General features: G+C 39.5%; 1 protein-coding gene across 1 annotated transcript; it reads left to right on the top strand.

Annotated features, from left to right (window-relative positions):
- Positions 1-186: 186 nt before the first annotated feature.
- Positions 187-20,950, top strand: ptpreb (protein tyrosine phosphatase receptor type Eb). The gene is made up of 21 exons (XM_027033217.2): positions 187-313; positions 4,976-5,184; positions 13,355-13,426; positions 13,540-13,636; positions 14,349-14,422; positions 14,640-14,773; positions 14,883-14,973; positions 15,072-15,148; positions 15,270-15,306; positions 15,712-15,809; positions 16,012-16,131; positions 16,291-16,454; positions 17,640-17,775; positions 17,879-18,028; positions 18,194-18,287; positions 18,656-18,732; positions 19,089-19,223; positions 19,514-19,639; positions 20,143-20,294; positions 20,533-20,668; positions 20,822-20,950. Exons 3-21 carry the CDS (start codon positions 13,360-13,362, stop codon positions 20,894-20,896), a joined length of 2,040 nt encoding a protein of 679 aa, XP_026889018.2. The 5' UTR covers positions 187-313; positions 4,976-5,184; positions 13,355-13,359; the 3' UTR covers positions 20,897-20,950.
- Positions 20,951-21,178: the final 228 nt, after the last annotated feature.

Below are 21,178 nucleotides of genomic sequence, written 5' to 3'. Positions count from 1 at the left end.
ATATTGACTTTTCTGACAGCAGAAACAATCACACTGTCAATATCCCCTTATCTTACAATATTAACATTTTCTCCTCTAAACTGAGGATCCGAGTTATATAGCTGGAGAGGGCGGGGGGGGGGGGGGGCATTCCCAGGTAGGACTGGGCGGTGATACTAGCTGTATTACAGAATGACGCACCGCTCGCGACGCATCAAACCCACCGGCGTGTGTAGCAGGAAACGTGGAAAGCAAACATCCTATAAAAGCACCACTTCAGAATACTGGATTTTGTATTTTATTGAGCACTTTTTTCAATGATTGCATCGAAGCGGTAAGGTTGCAATTTAAATTAATAAGACGCGAGCTATTCATTATTGAACGTCTATCCATAACCTAGATGCCCAACGGTGAGGACGCGATTTAGATTGTTCTCCCCACAATAGGCCTCATGACGTTTAACGTTGAATGTAGTAAGCATTGAAATGTCTACAGTATAATAAGGTTACTTGTTAAGCGCATCAATCCCGTATTTCTCCCAGCATAGTGCATTCGCGTTTACGTTAGATGTCAGTAGACTTCTTTAATTTGTCCTCATGTTCTGCATACAGACAGAGGCTCAATATTCCGATAAGTAATGAAAAACGTTTTTGAATACGTGATTACTATGAAAAGGACACCAAAGTTCAGTAGGCTGGATAGAGGCTAATAAATCAGAGACTGTTTCCACACCATAAAATAATACTCTACTCGCATGCCTGCAGGCGTTCACTCTCGCTTCTACATAAAACACTGGCCTGGAAGCAATTGGGCTCAGACAGCTACCTCCGGTCATTGCAGTTTATGTGTACTAGGTACGTCAGGCGAACCTTGTTCACGATGGGAGAGGCATGATGAGACCGAGAAGCGCAGAGTAGGGTTGGCCTCTCTACGTCGTTTATTCAGAAACACAAGAACCTCGAGCGATTTAGTATACACAGCATATATTAGTAATGTCAGGGAGTTGTCACATTTAAAAAGTATATTTATTTATTTCAAATAACGACGTATCGTGTTATCAGTAGTTTGATGTTTCTCCCAACTTTCTCTTGTAGCAGATTTTCAGGGCCGTCTCAACTCGACATTAGATTCGAATGCATATTTAGATTTTCCGGGATTAGAAAAAAAGATTACAAATAAACATTTTTTGTTGTTGTTGTTGTTTAACAAGTGGATATTGCAGATAATAAAGATGTGAGAATGTAAAGAGGAGACATTTTGTGGTGTGACTGAAAATCACACTGGCGTTCATCATCCTACACCATGTCTTCATCTGTCAGTGTACGTTGAACGAGGCCCTCTGCAGCAAAATCACGCTCCTGATACACTTGTAGCCAACAGCTACCACTGTCTTCTTTTTAATTTCTGTCAAACACTCAGATCACAGCAGGGTGTGGCGTATTCGTTAACAGCTGGCCCCATGCCGGCATGTCAAACGCTATTAGCACGTTAGAAACGTGACACATATTTCTTTATCTTTAAGCCTGTTTATGTTGCTTTTAAAGTCTTCTTTGTTAAGGACATGCTTTAGTGAAAATTATTCTTGGTCTGTATAGAGTATATGTTCAACTGTATTATGGAATACGGACTTGTAGGGCTCTTTAGGAAAACCTTATCTCTAGTTAACACTGTGTTGCATCAAACGACTTTACCCCGTGTTTTGTTAATGCATTCTTTCCATTCACAAAACTGTATGATCTTTGCCCCATTCTGAATAACGCTGAATAGAGGTCCTGGAAACTATTTTAATGATTTTATGGAGTTCAGATGCATTTTCATGAAAGCTGTGGATCATGTATGATAACCGCTGTCCAGGGACTTTGTTTCAAGTAGAGAACATGATTTGGAGGATTATGGAATAGAATTCACTTAAAAGGAAATTAAATTCCTAATTTTGGTTTGTAAAGGTAAGAATATTGGTAAACAGTTCAGAACTGAAGAAATGTGAGGCTAGTAAGCAAAATGCTAATGGAAAAAAAAATCCCCACAGTAAATCAAATACAAGGTGTTTTTCCCAAAATTTTTGATTTCCAAGTAAGAGATGTTTGTTGCTCATCTCTACATTCATTTCAGATAGTTGTGGGTAGATGGCCTAGCTAACTGTTGGACTAAGTTTGCTACTTGTACTGAGAGAATAAAGGATATGTTCAGCTGTTCTGATAAGGTCTGCTGAATGTATTATTTGTGATCTTTTTAAAAAGTCTTCCATTAAGGGCAAATTAAGTGTATATATTCCACCCTGCTAGAAGTCATATGTAGAAGTCCAGTGCAAATTGGTTTTACTGCAAACCTTGTAGTTTTTTCACTGACCCAGAAAAAGTTGCATTCATGATTTTAAGACAGTTTGTGATCTCATAAAGGTAGGATTGCCATCCTCTCACACTTCATTAATGCAGCAGTGAGAATCTCAATGCATGTCAGTCCAGATCAGTAAGACTTTCTGCTAATTCACTCCTTCCTTCAGTGCAGTAACAGCTTAGATTATACTAACATTGTACCTTTTATGATATACACTAACATAGATTTGCTTATCTCATGTACATGGCATGCTAGTAGATCATTTTGGAAATTTGATGCTTTCATCTTGGATTTATGGATAATTAAAAGTGAGGGAAGAGAAACATGCACACAGGAAAATGTCACTTATCAGGAAATCTAAAGGAAAGTACTGGCTTCTCTTGCATTTTGACTGAACATGAATAAACAGAGAGAGAGTGAGATTCAACGATATCCTGGATTAGAGTTGAATAATTTGCACAGGTTTTTCTCAGTTAGCGGGACTGAATTATTACACGTAATTCACATTAAAGAGAACTTTCACTTAAATCTCATTTGCATAATGGGAAAGATTATTGTATACAAATATTAAAATACTGTTTAAAGCTACATGGTTACAAGAACAGAAGTGACAAATTTCTTATTTGTGATTTATTAGATTTTTTTTTTTTGAGAACCGGAAAGTCAGTTAAACATTAGAAGCAAACATTTATGCACATGTAAATCAGAATACTGACGTTGCTCTGTGCATCCTGGATCCTGATTTTACCACATTAGGTGGTAGTATTTTGTTATACTTGACTATACAATGAAAATATAGTGTTAAAGACAGTGATGAAAGGGATAAAATAGTGATTCCTCAAACCTTCTTACATTATCAGTGCAAAAGATTTTTTTACTCTTATTTTATTTATTTATTGTGGTAATCAAACACCTGGTAGGAATATATGTATGTGCCTGTGCTTCCAATCACTTTTAGTGTTTTAAGAGTGTGACTGAATAACTCAAAAATTTAACTTACCAACATTTAGTAAATTCAAACAATTTCTGCTTGTTAATAAAGAATGACAAACATACAAAAAAAATGTTATGTCCCTAGACATGTATTTCCTAAATGCATGCATTTGCCAGCAGCTGTGAGACGTATGCAGATGACAAATGTTCATATTTTTCAAACTGACTAACTCAGATTTATGAGTGATTAGAAGCCTCGCAGATCTTACCTCTCATAACTACCGTAGAATGCATTTCCATGATGTACTCTCCAAAGTCTAACTGTATATATAAAGGCTCAGAGTTAGGACTTGATTTGTCTAAGGCAAACTAAATTCACAAATTTCTCAACTGTCCACATTTCTACCATTTGGCAGATGCTCTTATCTAGAGCTACTTACATATTTATGAGTATAACAGTAGGCGTGCACTCCGGGAATTGAACCCATGACCTTGGCATTGCTAGTACCTTGCATGTGCATAGCATCTGCCTGACCTTATGTTTCTTGTCACATAATAATGTAAATATGGTCCAATCTTTGAGCTTGTGACCATGTACTCTCCTATGTTTTTGAGAGCGTCCAGTGCAATGCACTGCACACAATGGCTCAGATCTCACTGACAGATTCTCCCAGTATGATCTTTGTTTGTCTGACCCAGTGAAGTGTTTAATATGACCTGGACTAACAGCCCCAGTTTCAAGTCAAACACACAAAATTAGATCAGAAATATAAACTGAGCAGTGAAAGTAAACTGAATTTAATTTTCAGGACATTGTACATTGAATCTCATTGATTGTTATGAATAGAATGAGAATCCATCTTTGCTAGAATATGTTACTGCATCCTCAAAAGATGATTCTATATGGAAATAAGGGATTCAAGGAAGTATATTATGTACATACAATTTAACCCTTGACCAGAATGCTTATGTCATAAATTATATTATATTTTGCCTCTACAGCACTTTGCCTGCCACACTGATAGTAAAGTGAACCTATGGCCTACTACCCCACATTTTATTCTTTAATATAGAGCATGGGTGTATATATAGCTCAGGTCTGCCTTATGGGACTATGACGCCCTTAAAGGGAGCAGGTTGGTCTTGTGTGGGTTGCAGACATTTAGTTAGATTCAAGTTAGGTTTCAAGTTTCTGTACTTTGTCATATCTGCCAGTGCTGGACTGAAAGGAATTAGTTTCACTGCTCCTGAAAACCTATACAACACTACATATAACATTCATACATTTAAGTGCTGTTTTGAAACCCAGTCCTGCATAAGATGGTTTGTACGGAGCAGTCTAAAAAGGTAGTGGACTGTGTAAGAATGATCAGTATAATTTTGTCACCTTGTTTTCCATTATAATAGTATGTATAGAGGCGAGAGAAGGACGTTCTAAACCAGTGATTTTTTTTGAGGTAGTGTACCTCCATTCTCTAACTCAACAAATATGGAAAAGCTGTTCCACAACAGTTTTATAAGTGTGTACCATAGAAACCCTAGACACACCAAATTTCCTAAGTTATCTTATGATGAAAAGCCTCTAGTTAAGAGAGCAGTATTCTGTCCAATAAAGAGTTGTGCTGATGGTTCTCACTAGGATTTTAAGTCAACCCTCTACATCTCCCTGACATTAATGTTCATGGTAGTTAATATTTAATATTTCTATTTTCCCCTATCTTTCCAGGTGTTACAAGCTGATCTCATATCCAGAGTGAACAGGAAAATGACCTGAGTAACTACATTATCCAGAACTGAGAAGAAGCAGCAACTAGACACATATTATGAATCTAGGAGACCTTTCAGACTAATGCCTGAATATAATTACTGTCCAGGAAGCTGATATGGACTGAGAGGCTGACTCTATAAGTGGCATCCCTGGTTTGGACCACATTTGTGAGTATGCTTGGTCACAAGTGCATGTGCTTGTATGTGTTTATAAGTAAGCTGGTGTCCTGCTGTTGCATCAGATTGCATTTCTTTCATCTCTGTGTTTAAAGCTTCCAGGAAATTTGGTGATGGCAGGATCTTCCACTCTAGGTTATGACCAAGTCAATAAAGCTCATCTCTATTCTCTTCTTTCCTGTTCTAGAGGTTATGCTGAGTTACGTAAAGTAGCAAAAGGTTATGTATAATCACATAATTGTGCTGTGTGCTGGAAATACATCTGAGAAGGCCAGATTGTGGATTCTGCCATTTGGGTTGTTTCCACAGCAGATTCATGCACAGGTGGTATCAGCTAATCATTTGGAATTGATTGCATCTGGAACCAGGAAACTTGGATGTGTATCTATGTCAGTTCCATGACAAGTGTGGAGAAATTCATGCACACTAAATATCATACCTGACTGATGGCTACATTTAATATAGTAGTAGGTTAAGCCCTCATTTAAATCAAAAAGTCTACAAAAAGAGTATCAAAAGTCTCTTTCAAGTAATGGACCATTCCGTGCATCGTTTAAGTTAAGTTGCATCACTACAGTGTTTCCAAGAATCAGCCCACCAAGGCTGATAAATGGAAAGACATTACAAGTAATGACCTTACTAGAGGTTTGAACGTGTGTGTAATATATAAATATATAAATATGAGTGTGTATAAACAAAATATATATCTGTACCACTGGATAGCTGATGAAAAGTGGACTACTGGAACAAATACAAGACCTACACAAGAGTGAAGAACAGAGGACTGTTGGAATGCTGCTAGACAAGCAACTACAGTGTGACGGAATATGCAGAGGATGTGGGACCTGTGGATCCTTCAAAACCCAACATCTACACTAACAATGAAAGAACTAGTAGCTCAGTATTCCAACATCTGCAAGTGTCAACTGCTGTCACAACTAGAGAACAATAAGGTACAACACAAATACTATGGCAAGGAGCAGCCAAGAAAACAGGTCAGAGGGGAGATATCATCATCATCATCATCATCAACATCATCATCAGCTGGCCTGATAGCTGAAGATCATGGCTAAGCTGGACACCAGTTGTAGCAGACTACCAAGACCAAGTGAAGCACCTGAAAGGTCAATGGAAGATATGAATGCAACACTATGGACAATAAATACTGTGACCATCCCTGAGCCCAACCAGCTGATAAATGCCACAGAACAACAGTGATGCTTGAGATGCTTGGCTACAAGATGAACATCAAGTATCCTCTGTGGAGAAGGAGGTTTGAGACCAAGGTAAGGGCAACACAGAGCAATTAGTCAACTGTCAGAACTGAGTACCTGAGAAGTACAAGTTGTCCATACCTGTGACCTTGGAGGCTGAAGAGGCACACAAGAGAAATAGAATCCAGGAGAATAAACAGGATGTTCTCCCATTGTTCACCCTTTTGCCATCTGGAAGAAGGTACCGCAGCATCCAGTCCCGCACCTCCAGACTGTGCAACAGCTTCTTCCCAGAAGCCATTAGACTCCTGAACTCTGGCTAACTCCAATTCCAATTCAGATTCCAAAATCGGCACTTTTATAAGTGCTTATACACAGTCTTGCGCACACACACACACACACACACACACACACACACACACACACACACACACACACACACATACATGCATATCTATACACACACTCACACATTGTTTTGCATCGGACTAGTGCTGAAGTCAAACCTCACACAAATAAACTATGCACTCCTGTTGCAGTCTTGCACATTATCCTACTTGCTGCTAGAGTACTGTACTAAACCAGCACTGTACTCTGAACCATTCTGGCTGCTACCAGTGACTGCTATGTTCAGTGTAGCATGTCACTGATTCCTGTGCACAACTCACTTTACATATTCCCAGTACTGTGTACTGCACTAAATAATTGCACTGTCTACTCATTTTGTATTTGTCCTGTTCTGTATTTATTATTGTTTATTTAATGTTTATTTAATGACATTTTTGCACTATATTGGACTGTTTGCACTTGTGTAGCATGTTGTCTGTTGCACTGTTGTTTTGTGTTGCACCATGGTCCTGGAGGAACACTGTCTCGTTTTTGTTGTGTACTTGTATATAGCTGAAATGACAATAAAACCTCTTTGAACTTGAACATTCAACAAAGGGTCTCAAGTATGAGGTCCAGGCCTTGACATGGTCTACATGGTCTACATCTCCTGGCTGAAGAAGCTTCCACGAGCACCTGTCAGCACAAATGAACAAATTGCTAATGAATGGTAATGACCAATGGTTAACTGAAGGCTGGACACTCCTGAAGGACCCCCAGAATGGGCAGTTCCATTCCACTACCCACCAGTAACCTGCTTCTGCACAACAGGGAATGTCCTATCAGGCATCATTGTGCCTAAGATGAGTATTCACATGGCTCATATGAGCATGGATCAGAAAGGCCTTGACAAGAACACCAAAGGAACCAAGCACAAGCTACTGGTGGATGAAACAGTCACTCCAGACTGTAAGACCAGGCAGACCAACCTGTGCACTGCCTGGACTGACTACAAGAAAGCCTACGATTCAATGCCCCAAACATGAATTCTGGAATGCATGAGCCTGTATAACATCAACACGACTCTTAAGAGCCTTCCTCAAGAACTTCAGGCCAAAGCATGAGTCAACATCAAGTCCTGAGTGAATGAGGTTAGTCCTGAGAAGTCAGCTGAATGTGAAGAACAAGACCTATGACATTAACAGCTACTCTCTACTAGTCATCAGGTACCATACTGGCATGAAAAGCTGGACCAAAGAGGAGACAGAATCCACTGACATAAAGACAAGAAAATTCCTCACAATGCATGGAGGGTTTCATAACAAATTCAGCACTCTGAGACTGGACACTAAGTGGAATGAGTGGGCAGAGGAATAGTGAGCATTAGTGCCAGTATCCAGGGCGAAACAACCAAGATCCAGGAGTACACCAGGAATATGGCCCCAAGTGATTAAATGCTTAGTGAGTACCTCAGACAGCAGAAACCTGACTAGGAGCTGAAACCATCATGGGAGGATAAACCCTTGCACTGTATGTACTGCTGGCAAGAAGGGGAAGTGTCTGATCTGGAGAAATCCTACCAATGGCTGTAAGAGGCTGGATTGAAAGACAACACAGAGGCACTAATCATGGCATCAAAGGAACAAGCTCTGAATATAAGATCACCAGAGGCTGGGATCTACCACACCATGCTGGACCCCAGATTCAGACTGTGCAAAAATGCCCCTGAGACAATCCAGCACATAACAGTAGTGGGGTGCAAGATGCTAGTAGACAGAACGTACATGGAACACCATAACCAAGTGGCTGGCATACTATACAGAAACATCTGTGCCGAGTACAAGCTGGAAGTTCCAAGGTCAAAGTGGGCTACACCCCCAAATGACCATGCTTAAGGTCCTGTGTGACCTTTAAATGTACTACAGATACAGTCAGCCAAAATGGTAATGGATAATCAACTGGACATAGTAGCAATGGACAAACAGCAGAAGAGGGCTGTATTGATGTATGTAGCAATCTCAAGTGATCACAATATCTGGAACAAAGAACACAAAAAGCTAAAGAAATACCAAGGGCTGAGAGGAACTGGAAGAGACATAGCAGGTGATGGCAACAGTGGTTCCAGTAGTAATTGGAGCACTAGGGGCTGAGACACCCAAGCAAGGAGACTTGCTCCAGCAGATCCCAGGAACAACATCCAAGATCTCCGTCCAGAAGAGTGCAGTCCTGAGAAGAACTGGGATACTATGTAGGACCCTCAAGCTCCTAGGCCTCGGGTAGAGGAACCAAACTTGAAGGAAAAAGACCATCCTTCCACAAAACTATGCCTAAGGTTCATACACACTGTATATCAGTATTGGGACCCCTCTATTATGTATCATTATTATCTGCTTCCTCTGGACATGTTATGAGGCATTATAGTATTGGTTGGTTTCCGTTGTTATGTAGATGACAACCAGCTGTAGATGTGCACTAGAAATTGCCAATAGCTACTCCTCTACCTTCTACTCTTGTCTTTCAGAGATTAAAACATTGGAAGATTCATAACTTCCTGATACTGCACTGTACAGTTCTGGCCAAAAGTTTTGAGACCAACACAAATTTTGGTTTTCACAAAGTTTGGTGCTTCAGTTTTATGGTGGCAATTCATATTAACCCTAGATTGTGAAGAGAGATCAGTTGTTTTGCAATTAATTGCAAAGTCATTCCTTGCAATGAACATGAACTTAATAAAAAATAAATAAATTACTGCATTCCACTGCATTTCAGCCCTGCCACAAAATGGCCTACTAACATCATTTCAGTGTTGTTCTCGTTAGCTTAGGAGAAAGTGTTAATGAGGACAAGGCAGCTGATATCACTGTCATGATTAGAAGAGCAGACTGGTTGCTTTAAAAGGGTGGTGGTGCTTGAAGTTTTCTTTTGTTAACCATGGTTACCTCCAAGGAAACATGTACAGTCATCATTGCATCAAAAGGTGCTTCATACGCAAGGACATTGCTGCTTGTAAGACCGCACCTAAATCAACCATTTATCGAATCAAGAACTTCAAGGAGAGAGGTTCAATTGCGGTGAAGAAGACTTCAGGGCACCCATGAAAGTCAAGCAAGCACCAGGACAGTCTCCTAAAGAGGATGTAGCTTTGGGATCGGGTCACCACCACTGCAGAGCTTGCTCAAGAATGGCAGAAGGCAGGTGTGAGTGCATCTGCACACACAGTGAGGTGAAGGCTTTTGGAGGATGGCTTGGTGTCAAGAAGGGCAGCAAAGAAGCCACTACTCTCCAAGAAAAACATCAAGGACAGACTGACATTCTGCAGGAAGTATAGAGATTAGACTGCAGAGGACTGGAGTAAGGTAATTTTCACTGATGAAGCCCCCTTCAGAGTGTTTGGGACATCTGGACAAATGATTGTTCGGAGAAGTAAAGGTGAGTGCTACCATGAGTCCTGTTTCATGCCAACAGTGAGGCATCCTGAGATCATTCATGTGTGGGGTTGCTTCTCATCCAAAGGAGTGGGTTTGCTCAAAATTTTGCCTAAGAACACTGCCATGAATAAGAAATGGTATCAAAACATCCTCCAAGAACAATTTCTCCCAATGATCCAGGAGCAATGTGGTGATGCACAATGCTTTTTCCAGCATGACGGAACTGTCACAAGGCAAAAGTGATAACCAGGGGGTTCAGTGAACAAAACATTGAAATTTTGGGTCAATGGCCAGGAAACTCTCCAGACCTCAATCCCATTGAAAACCTGTGGTCAATCCACAAAGAGATGGTGGACAAACAAACTCTCAAACAGTGATCAACTCCAAGCATGAATTAGGCAAAAATGGGTTGCCATCAGTCAAGACTTTGCCCAGAAGCTGATATCCCACATGTCGAGGCAAATTGCAGAAGTTTTAAAAAAGAAGGGTCGACACTGTAAATATGAAGTCTTTGCTTAAACTGGATGTATCAGAAAGTTAAAAAACTTACAAAATGCTTATATCTGTACTTCACTATACCATATAAACATCTGACAAAAGGATCTTAAACTGAGGCAGTTAACTTTGTGAAACCCAAAATTTGTTATTCTCAACTTTTGGCCATGACTGTAGTAAGACAGAGGCCCTGTTGATTTGGTTATAAATCTAATATATCAAAATTGCCCAATTTTCATATTTCATTTAGCAACATTACTCTTCCTCACAGTACACAAGGTCCTTTGTGTCATCTTGGCTATTACTCGGTCAATGGAACCTCATTAACTCATAACCCATTCTTTTAATATCAGAAATATTTTAGACGTTGCTCTTTCCTTTAAAAAATTTAATACAGCAGCATTGGTAACATTGAGGTTTGATTACTGTAATAGTTTATTTGCTGTATTCCTAGTGAAATTTCTGAACAGAAATTCAGCTGGTCCAGTATACTGCAGCTTGTATTATTACACAAACACATTACCTCTGTTCTTTTACAATTTTCACTGACTTCCCATAAAACAAAGAATACATTTCAAGATATAGGTCCTAACATTTAAAGCACCTCATGATTTATCTCCACTCTATGCTCCTTCTTGGGTACTCTGCTCTACTGGGCTTTTAGTAAATATGCACCATGATTATGTAACTCTCTTCCTCTAGATGTTTGCATCTTGGACTATTCAAATATTCAAGAAAAAAATTGGTTACCATGACATATCCTTACATATTATTTAACCCCTTCCCACTTCATTTTACGTAATGTCAATATCTGTGAGTAACTGTGGTTATGCCCACTGAGTGGCAGTGTTAGCATTTAGCGTGAATAGTGTGGAAACACAAAAACAATTAAAATGTGAGAGTGGTTGTGCAAGTATTCAAAGCCATGTTTTTACACACCACCAAAAGCTAATTAAAACAGTGGGCCATGTTTGTTTGCAAGGCAAACCCAGTTTAGACAGATAACTGGGTAGATTTGGAAGCATCAGAGGAGGTGGTGTTGTTACCTGCACAATAATGCAGGGAAGGTTATTGAGTGGCCATATTAGGTATGAGCAGAGTAGGCCTAGATAGCTTATATGTTCACAAACAACCAGAATATCCATTGGTGATATCCTCACTTTAATTTCACGAACAAATCCTGCTTTGTAGGATGACCAAATGTCAAGGCTTTTTAGGCTTTACTTATTGCATTTCCCTGGTGTCTAGCAAAGTCAAGTACACGGCTGTAATTATGTGGAAATCCAATTCCTAGCCATGCCAGTCTCCATGAGCTAATGGTTCTTTAGACATTTGGATAGGTTCCAGTCAAGTGCCTTTCATTAAGCAGATAATTCCTTGTTTCATTCTGGGATTTGCATCTCCCCTAAAAATGCAGACCTGTTGCTGAATATTTTGCAGCTCAGTCTGACTGAAAGGGACTTGTTCCATTAGAAAAGATGATACTTTTAATGCATAACCTTTATAGGTTACCTAGCAACATTGCCGCCTCCTCTGTATTTTAGCTTTTATAGACATATGGAATCCACTTTTATAAAGCCATCATTCATATCTTAGCTAAAATACAAAAACAAGTTTTTTTTCCTATTTAATTCTGTTTTGTGAACATTATAGTTTGGATTGAGTTTTTGTATTTTAAAAAATTGTTCCTTTATTTTTCTTTCAATTAATGAGTAAATTGTCACTGTTTGCTTTTGTTTTGTGATTGGTTTTTGTTAACAATAACAACCCTGATACACTGTGGATCCCCCCTTTAGATAAATAGCAAACAAAAATGTTTTCTTCATTGCCAAAAAAGGTTAAATAAAGGCATTAACAAGTCACAGTGTATGGTTTAACCCATCCCCAATGCAACTGCTCCTGTTTTGACCCAACCCTCTACAAAGATGCCAGGAATAACAGGATCATCAGCACCAACACACACCCAAAGGTGCCAGTAATAGAACTGTGTGCTGCGGCTTGATTCTTACTGCTGTAATGAAATAAGAACCCTTTAAGCTAATAAAGGTTAATTCACTTACATTAAATACATACTTGATCAGACTGTGAGTATGCTCCCTTTTGAATTGCTTTCTCCATCCACTCAAAGGCCAGAGGAGCTTTCAAAAAATCTGGGTGATTGTAGCAATGGAAGGACTTTTAGCACATCCAGGACTTGGATGAGATTCCTTTTAATGAAAAACTTCTACACAAACAAACTGCATCCAAAGTATTCACGTGCTTACATGCTTCTAAATATTGAGTACTGCCCCAGTTTCTTTAGCTCCTAGCTACTACTTATAACATCATAGCTTCTACTTATATGTGGAACATCAAGTATGTCTCTGGAGATATTAAATCTCATGAGATAAGCTATGAATAGTTAATTGCATTTAAGGGATAATTTTGGAGAATGGCATATTGTCTTAAACCATGCAATGAATTTCAAAATTTACATTAATCTCTTCTGACTTGTAGACTATATGAGGACTTTGAATCTGTTCATGAATGAAGCCATTAGTTATGTTGAGCACCATTTTTCTCCAATAGTACCCACAGAGATGGTTTCACATATATGCGACTTATTCCATTTTATTAGTTAATAGTTAATATATTGTCTTTAAAATATTTTAAACTTAATTTTCTTCCTTTTCTTATTTTCTTCTTCTTTGCATCTAGTCATAATGGTTCTGTTTCTGGTGGCAACAAACCTTATATCAAATACCTCCTTACATGTGAACAGGACGGCAGGTATGGACTCTACTCCATGTTCTTCATCTGCTGTCCTGCTGCTTGTCCATTTGAAGAGACCAGAGAGTGGAGCTGTGTTAAACATGCCTGGATTTTTCTCACCTTCTCCTCAGAGCCTCCTGCTCCTCAGGGTTCCCATGTGTTGCCCTCCACCCTTGTCATTTCTCTCCTCCTCATCATCTTCATCCTCCTCACAGTCTACCTGCTCAGGTATGTATTTTTTAAACATGTCCACACGCAATCAGTATTCTAGTGGAGTCAGTATTCCAATCCTAAAAGGTGTACACATTTTATGAATTTGGAGAATTTCACAAAAATTCTCTAGATGAAAAAGTGTCAGTCAGACTGAGATATCAGTGGAATGTCTGGCATAATCTCTCTGCTACATGTCAGGTTGGGGGTAAAATACAATTCAAATTCATTCAGTTGAATTTTAGGTCAGTCAGATGACAAGCTAATATTCTTCTTATAATTGATATTAGCCACTACTTTTTGAAAAGCTGTTTTTCCAGTTTTCAATATATGAATTGAACTGAACCAATGGAATTTATCCCATCTTTATTAAACAAGAATTTATATTTTAGGTATTTCATTATGTGCTTCATTTCATATGTCTCTCCAGGACATGTGGAGCAAAATATGCTCTGTTGTGTAGGGGAGGAGATGCATGTATAGCCCTGCCCAGCTAGTTCAACAACTGTTTGCACAATAAAATGTGAAGGCACTTGTGCTAGTTGGTGAAAGAGTCATTATTTCTCAGCTGCTCTGTGGAATCAGAGTGCTAGCCTGTCTCCCATGAGGAAGAATAGCTTTAGATGGTGTGTGTGATTTAAACATTTATCATTTGATTATATGCTCTTTGGTATTTTTACTGTAGTCTTTATATTGTCTGTTGATATTTTAGCATTTTGTTTTATTTTAGGTTCAGACAACAAAGGAAGGATCTTGTTACTTCAGTTGACAAAAAGTTACCTAATGGCTTCTTGGAGGATCAAGGTAGGTGCAGCCTTGAATCTGGAGCAAATTTGCTTTTTTGTTGTTGTTGGTGAATTATTATTATTATTTTTTAAAATATGAAATGCAGTACAAGTTCATCAAACAAGGGATCATATTTCTCCCTATCCATATCCTTCATAAACATATTCAGTAGAAAACTAACGACTATAGCATGTCGAGCAGCCGCATATATCTCTGCTCTGTCTCTCTTTCTTAGAACAGACAGTGGTGCTTCTCCCAAGATCTCCCTCCCCATCAAGGCGCTCTTTTCCAATCCTGCTGGACTCCCTAGAGGAAGAGGTCCGCCTACGTATGGCAGACGATGGCAAGCTGTTTAGAGAGGAGTTTAATGTAGGAGCTTTGCACTCTCTAACACGCTCTCATTTTTTCCTCCCACACATCATTTAACCTCCGCGGCACTCCACTAGCTCACGTTAGCCATATTATGATGTGTCCGCAGTCTTTGCCTTGTGGGTTTGGCCGTGGTACATTTGAGGAAGCAGGCAGGGAAGAGAACAAAGACAAGAACAGATATCCAAACATACTTCCCTGTGAGTAATACATGCACACAGACACAAACTTTTTTACCCACAGTTTGATTATGTTCTATGTAGTGATCGTCATTATATCTGTCTATATTTCTCAATAGATGACCACTCCAGAGTGCTGCTTTCACATATAGATGGCCACATATGCTCAGACTATGTCAATGCTTCATATATAGATGTGAGTACATCCTGTTATTACAGTAGGATTAATAAATAGGAACTAATACAAAAGCTATGTATGTAGCAGAGACTTGGTTTGGTTATTAGATATACTGACTTCTTCAGATATTTTTCTTTAGGGTTACAGAGAAAAGAACAAATTTATTGCTGCTCAAGGTAAGCATGAATGAACTGACCTTTTCCTCAGTGTGTGAAAATGTTCATAGATCACAGCAAATCCATTTGGTAAACGTTTTAACAGGGCTCCCAAATTCATGGTCCAGAGAGCCACAGCACAGGAAAGATTTAGTTCAGCAGGTAATTATCAAGTTAAATTGGGAAACATCAAACTGAATAGTGTAGAACACCCTTGTTAATTGAATTCAAGAGCCTGACATCACTGAGGCAGTAAAGAACAGCAGGTACTAGGGGCCAGCTCTGGACCAGTAAATGCATACAGCATAGCTATTGGTGCACAGTTTTCAGGGATAATGTTTTATAAAGTGGCACCTTTTATGCCCTGAGCTTATGCTTCAAACTTTTTTTTTTCCCCCAAACTTATCTTGCTGTTTGTGTCTACAGGACCAAAACCAGAGACTGTGGCTGATTTCTGGAGAATGGTTTGGGAACAGAAATCTGCCACCATAGTTATGCTGACCAACATACGAGAGAGAAAAGAGGTGATACTCTGTACATTAAAGTCTTACATTATAATCTCTCCCTTTTAAGGATTAGTTTATATTCTCATGCACATATAAAGTTTTAAAATTAAATCTTTAATATAGAGATTCCTTGGGTGTAGACAAGTAACTATGTAAATTAGGTGTGAGTCCCGTTTGTCAGGAGGTCTAATCTTTAACAGTTTTGCGTGACTGTGTCTAGGAAAAATGTTATCAGTACTGGCCGGAGCAGGGCTGCTGGCTATATGGATGCGTGAGGGTGGCAGTAGAGGATGTCACAGTCCTGGTAGACTACACTATCAGAAAGTTCTGCGTGCAGTATGTAAGTGGAAATTTGCAAATAACCATACAAATCTACTGTGTCCCTAGAGACAGTGTGATTTGTTGAGCATAAGCCTTAGCGATTTCAAATCTGACTGGTGTTTATGTATTTAAGCCACATGGTGCCCATGTTGATGCTGATGCTTTCTGTGACTTTTAGCATGGTGCAGAGGGTTGCAGAGCACCAAGGCTGGTCACCCAGCTACACTTCACAAGCTGGCCTGATTTTGGTGTGCCCCTCTCCCCCATTGGAATGCTCAAGTTTCTCAAGAAAGTCAAGAGTGTCAACCCAATGCATGCTGGGCCTATAATAGTTCACTGCAGGTAAGGGTGACTATCAACAATTAAAAAATAATATGTTGTATGCAAGACCTTGCCTGTTTGACGGATACATACTCACTATCTGCCATAGGCTGTATAAAAATATATAGACATCAGGTGACATGCAGTTTGTATTATTTAAATAATCTCAATAAAAAATAATATTACTTTGGAAGTATGCCTGGTAGCCAATCATGTAAGCAATGACTAAAAACCCCTCCTGGGGTGGGGTGTGCCACTGGTATAACCAGTACACTATGCACATATGGAAGAGGGAGAAGGCCAAAGCCAGGTCATCTGCTACTGAGCTATCAGAGGAGCTTTTATTCCTCAGGGGCCTTAGCAGCAAAAGTCTGCTAGTGAAAGAGAAAGGCTGAAATTATTTTTGGGCTAGTACTCAGTCTATTCAAGCATACATTTTCAAATGAGTTCTAACATTGGTATGCACTTTGATTAAATTATTACTGTACAGGAGATGTATTAAATAGAATTCAGTAGCAAATTAACATGCAACTATTACAATTAACATGACGTGTGTAGAGGGTATGCATTCCTTAGGGATAATAATAAAAAAAAAACATCCAAAGTATAACATTTCATAACTTTAAAACTCCAGGTTGCCTTAAGATGAAAGTTGCAGAGTTCGATTGAACATGACTGAACTTACAAACCTGGGACTGTGTACATGTGTTTTCAGCTGTTTAAAGAAGAAAGGGGCCACCATATGGGGCCACTAACACTTGCAGCAGGAACTTGCAACTGAAAGAAGAGACCCTAACAGTGGTGCATTTGGCTGTGTTAGATCCCAGCAGCTGTTTGAGGACACAGACGTTACTGTTCTTGCAGGCAATGGCCAAGAGAACTTAGTAGTTGGCTTTCTAGGCCAAATAGGAGATTTCACTGTTTAGTTATTTCACAGTTACTTACCAGTAATTTTTTAACTCAGAAACATTTCTGAAATTTCATGGAACTTATTTCAATTACTACGTCATGAAAACTAGTCTCAGTTCAAATAGGACAATAGGACATAACTGTCTGTTTTCAGTCCAGCTCCAAGGTGATCTGAGCTATGCAAACTATCACAAACTTAGACTAGAGTATGACTCATTTTATTCTCACAGTACATTCCTCAGTTTCTTCTCTCTCTCACTGCGGTCGGTCGGTCTTTCTGTCTCTCCCTCTTCCTAGTGCTGGTGTTGGAAGGACTGGCACATTTATTGTGATCGATGCCATGATGGATATGATGCATGTGGAGGGCCGAGTGGACGTCTTTGGTTTTGTCTCCAGAATCCGCGGCCAGCGCTGCCAGCTCGTGCAGACGGATGTGAGAATTCCACTCTGGCTTTGCTCTGTCTAGACATCCCTCCCTCTTTCAGTGCTGATGACTTGCTATGAAAAGTCACTCTCTTGTGCCGTTTGTCCCCCAGATGCAGTACTCCTTCATTTATCAAGCTCTGCTGGAACACTATCTATATGGTGACACAGAGCTGGACGTCTCCTCTCTGGAGGGCCACCTGCATCGGATCCACAGCACTCACATCCACATGGATCGAGTGGGACTGGAGGAGGAATTCAGAGTAATTAGCCTCTACTCTCTGATATTTCCTTTGTGTCTATTAGATTGTTCCATCCACTGTAATTGGAGGTAAAATAAAAGGTAATTGGAGGTAATTATAGTGGTTTTTGATGGAAGGCATAGATCATTCTCCTGACCTTCAATTCTGGGGTTATTGTTCCTGCAGAAACTGACTAATGTCCGGATTATGAAGGAGAATATGAGAACTGGAAATCTCCCAGCAAACATGAGGAAGAATAGAGTGTTGCAGATCATTCCATGTAAGAAAATGCCTTATTGTATAACGTCTAAACTACTAGACGAGAAATCCGACTGTGGAAGATTCACTTTCACCCCAAACTGAACACACCCTTTCCAGATGATTAGGATGAATAAAACTAAATGTTATGAGGCAGTGGAACTCCAGGAGCAGGGCTGGACACCCTTGTAACTTCTATGGCCCATGAAACATGTTGTTAACTGCTTTCTCCCTCCTTTTAACTTCCTTTAAAGTTTGAATTTTACTGTTTTTTTTACTGATCAAGTTTTTGAAGTGCAGCAGCTTAAAGATGATGCTAATATAACTGCATTATGCATCCATTCTAAAAGTATGCTGATGAAATCCGATCTCTTGCTTATTTCTTTCCAGATGACTTCAACAGGGTAATACTATCTGTAAAAAGAGGGCAAGAGTTCACAGATTACATAAATGCATCTTTCATAGATGTAAGTATCTTTATGGATGAAACCAATCTATATTACTTGGTGGTGGACTAGGTGTACATTATAGGGCCAACATCTAGATGAGCAAACTAACTGGTTAATTATGAGATGGAAGTACCTTCATAGGAACCTTTATAGGAACTTTGCTTAATAAACCCCTAATTCAGCTTTGTTACATATTTAACATAAAAAGTATATAATTAATGTAATAAATAATGCATACCGATATTTAATGCACAAGCATAGCACTTAACACTTGTTTAATAAACTAAATAAAAGCTTATACAAATGATGTTTTAATAAATAATTGAAATAAGCCAAAAACTCATGCCGTGTGGGTGTTTTTGTCCTGTCCATAGGGTTACAGGCAGAAGGATTACTTCATTGCCACCCAGGGCCCTTTATCTCACACTGTGCAGGACTTCTGGCGCATGGTGTGGGAATGGAAGTGTCACTCCATTGTCATGCTGACTGAGCTGAAGGAGAGGGAGCAGGTGGATAGATTCTATTTCACTAATGGTGCTTGCACCATGGCTTTCCTCTGAGTGTACACCTGAGCACTGGCGTCCCAAGCCACTAGATCCCATCCTGGTTAAACACACAAATGAGGAAAACATAATCATGACTGTTTTAAAAGATTCATGTTTGTACTAAATAATTTGTATGCAGTCAGTCAACTTAGTGCCTGTATATGGATTAGTGTTCTGTCCCCTACTGTGGGCTCAGACCTAAGTGAACTGTAAAGTGAAAAGTGTCCAAATGGAACCTACTCTTGTAAATCCAGGAGAAATGTGTGCCTTACTGGCCTACAGAGGGCAGCGTTGTGTTTGGTGAGTACAGTGTGGAGCTGAAGAGGGACACTCTGTGCGAGACTTTCAGCCTCCGGGATTTGCTACTCACGTACATGCCGGTGAGTCATCCCTCATCTAGTCTCCAGTTACAGCCTGAAGTGGATCATGGCTGGTACTCAGAGCTGCAGTCTCTCAAAGTGCTCAGAGCTAGAGAGAGGTCTGATGAGGAAGGATGCAAAGAAGTGACTAAAGAAGTGTAAAGCGATGCTTAATGCTCACAAAATAGGATTTCATTTTGCACTTATGACAAGAAAAAAGAGGATTAATCTGTGAGAGGAGAAGAGCAGCAACGTTTGTTGTGGCAAACGTCTGTCCAGTAAAATCTGCAATACTGAAGCACTGCTTAAGCCAACTAAGCAAAAACAAGAACACCTCCAACAATAGCAACAGAAATCCCAACCAAGTTCTCTTAAAACTAAAATTCTTTAAACCTTATGTGTTAAGGCATGTGCCTATAAATGTATAGATACAATATGTGTGTGTATATGTTGTATGATTTAGAATTTATTGTTTGATTTAATTTTTTTTTCTAATTGTGGATCATTGGTGTCTTTATTTTTAGGATAAGCAGAGCCGTGTAGTCAGGCACTTCCACTTCCACGGATGGCCTGAGATCGGTATCCCTTCAGATGGAAAAGGAATGATTGACCTTATTGCTGCAGTGCAGAGACAACAGCAGCAATCTGGCAACCACCCCATAGTGGTACACTGCAGGTACACATGCACATATATGCACACACTCGAAGCAAGAATACACTAGTTACACTGCTGGCTTGGAGTCTGACTTCTGCTTAAGAAAATTTTAAATCAGTTTAAAGCCAGAATGTGAAAAATTGGACAAGCAAACTTTTATTCCATCTGTTTCTGTCTATTCCTCATTCATTCTCATACACACATGCACACACTCATGGGCAGATTACAGAAATGACTGTTTCTGTGTTGGATCTCTCAGTGCTGGGGCTGGCCGGACCGGAACCTTCATTGCCCTCAGCAACATTCTTGAGCGAGTGAAAGCCGAAGGCTTACTGGACGTGTTCCAGACTGTGAAGAGTTTACGCAACCAGAGACCACACATGGTCCAAACTGTGGTGAGAATCTAATTAACTTCAAGGAGACAGCTCCAATGTTGCTGAATTGTTTTGGAAAGCAGCCAAGTGCATTACCTTTAATGACATGACAATTTTCTGTTTCTTAATAGGTCTTGATATACTTTTATGTAAATCATTGTTTTTCTTTTGCAGGAACAGTATGACTTCTGCTACAAAGTCGTACAAGATTTTGTGGATATCTTCTCAGACTATGCTAACTTCAAATGATGACGAAAGTTTAATTTTGCTTTCATTGCTTCAGGCAACTGCTCCCCCCCCCCCCCCCCAGAAGTTGATTATAGTTTCAATTTGAAGATAGTCTTTCTATGGCTTGATGACACTCTATGCACTTGACCCAAACTTCCTCTTGTTAAATATTGATATGAATGCAGTGAGAGGTAAATGTTTTTGTACATAACCAGTTCTAATCCTCTCAGTATGAGGCTTTTGCATTCAGATGCTTGTGTTTTGATCACAATTTAATCAGATTTTGTTTTTTAATACTCTTTG

This window comes from Electrophorus electricus, chromosome 13 (assembly GCF_013358815.1).
Source record: "Electrophorus electricus isolate fEleEle1 chromosome 13, fEleEle1.pri, whole genome shotgun sequence".
In the NCBI taxonomy this organism is placed as follows: domain Eukaryota; kingdom Metazoa; phylum Chordata; class Actinopteri; order Gymnotiformes; family Gymnotidae; genus Electrophorus; species Electrophorus electricus.
Note: the sequence above shows the minus strand (reverse complement) of the source record. Positions and strands in the feature narration are given on the sequence as shown.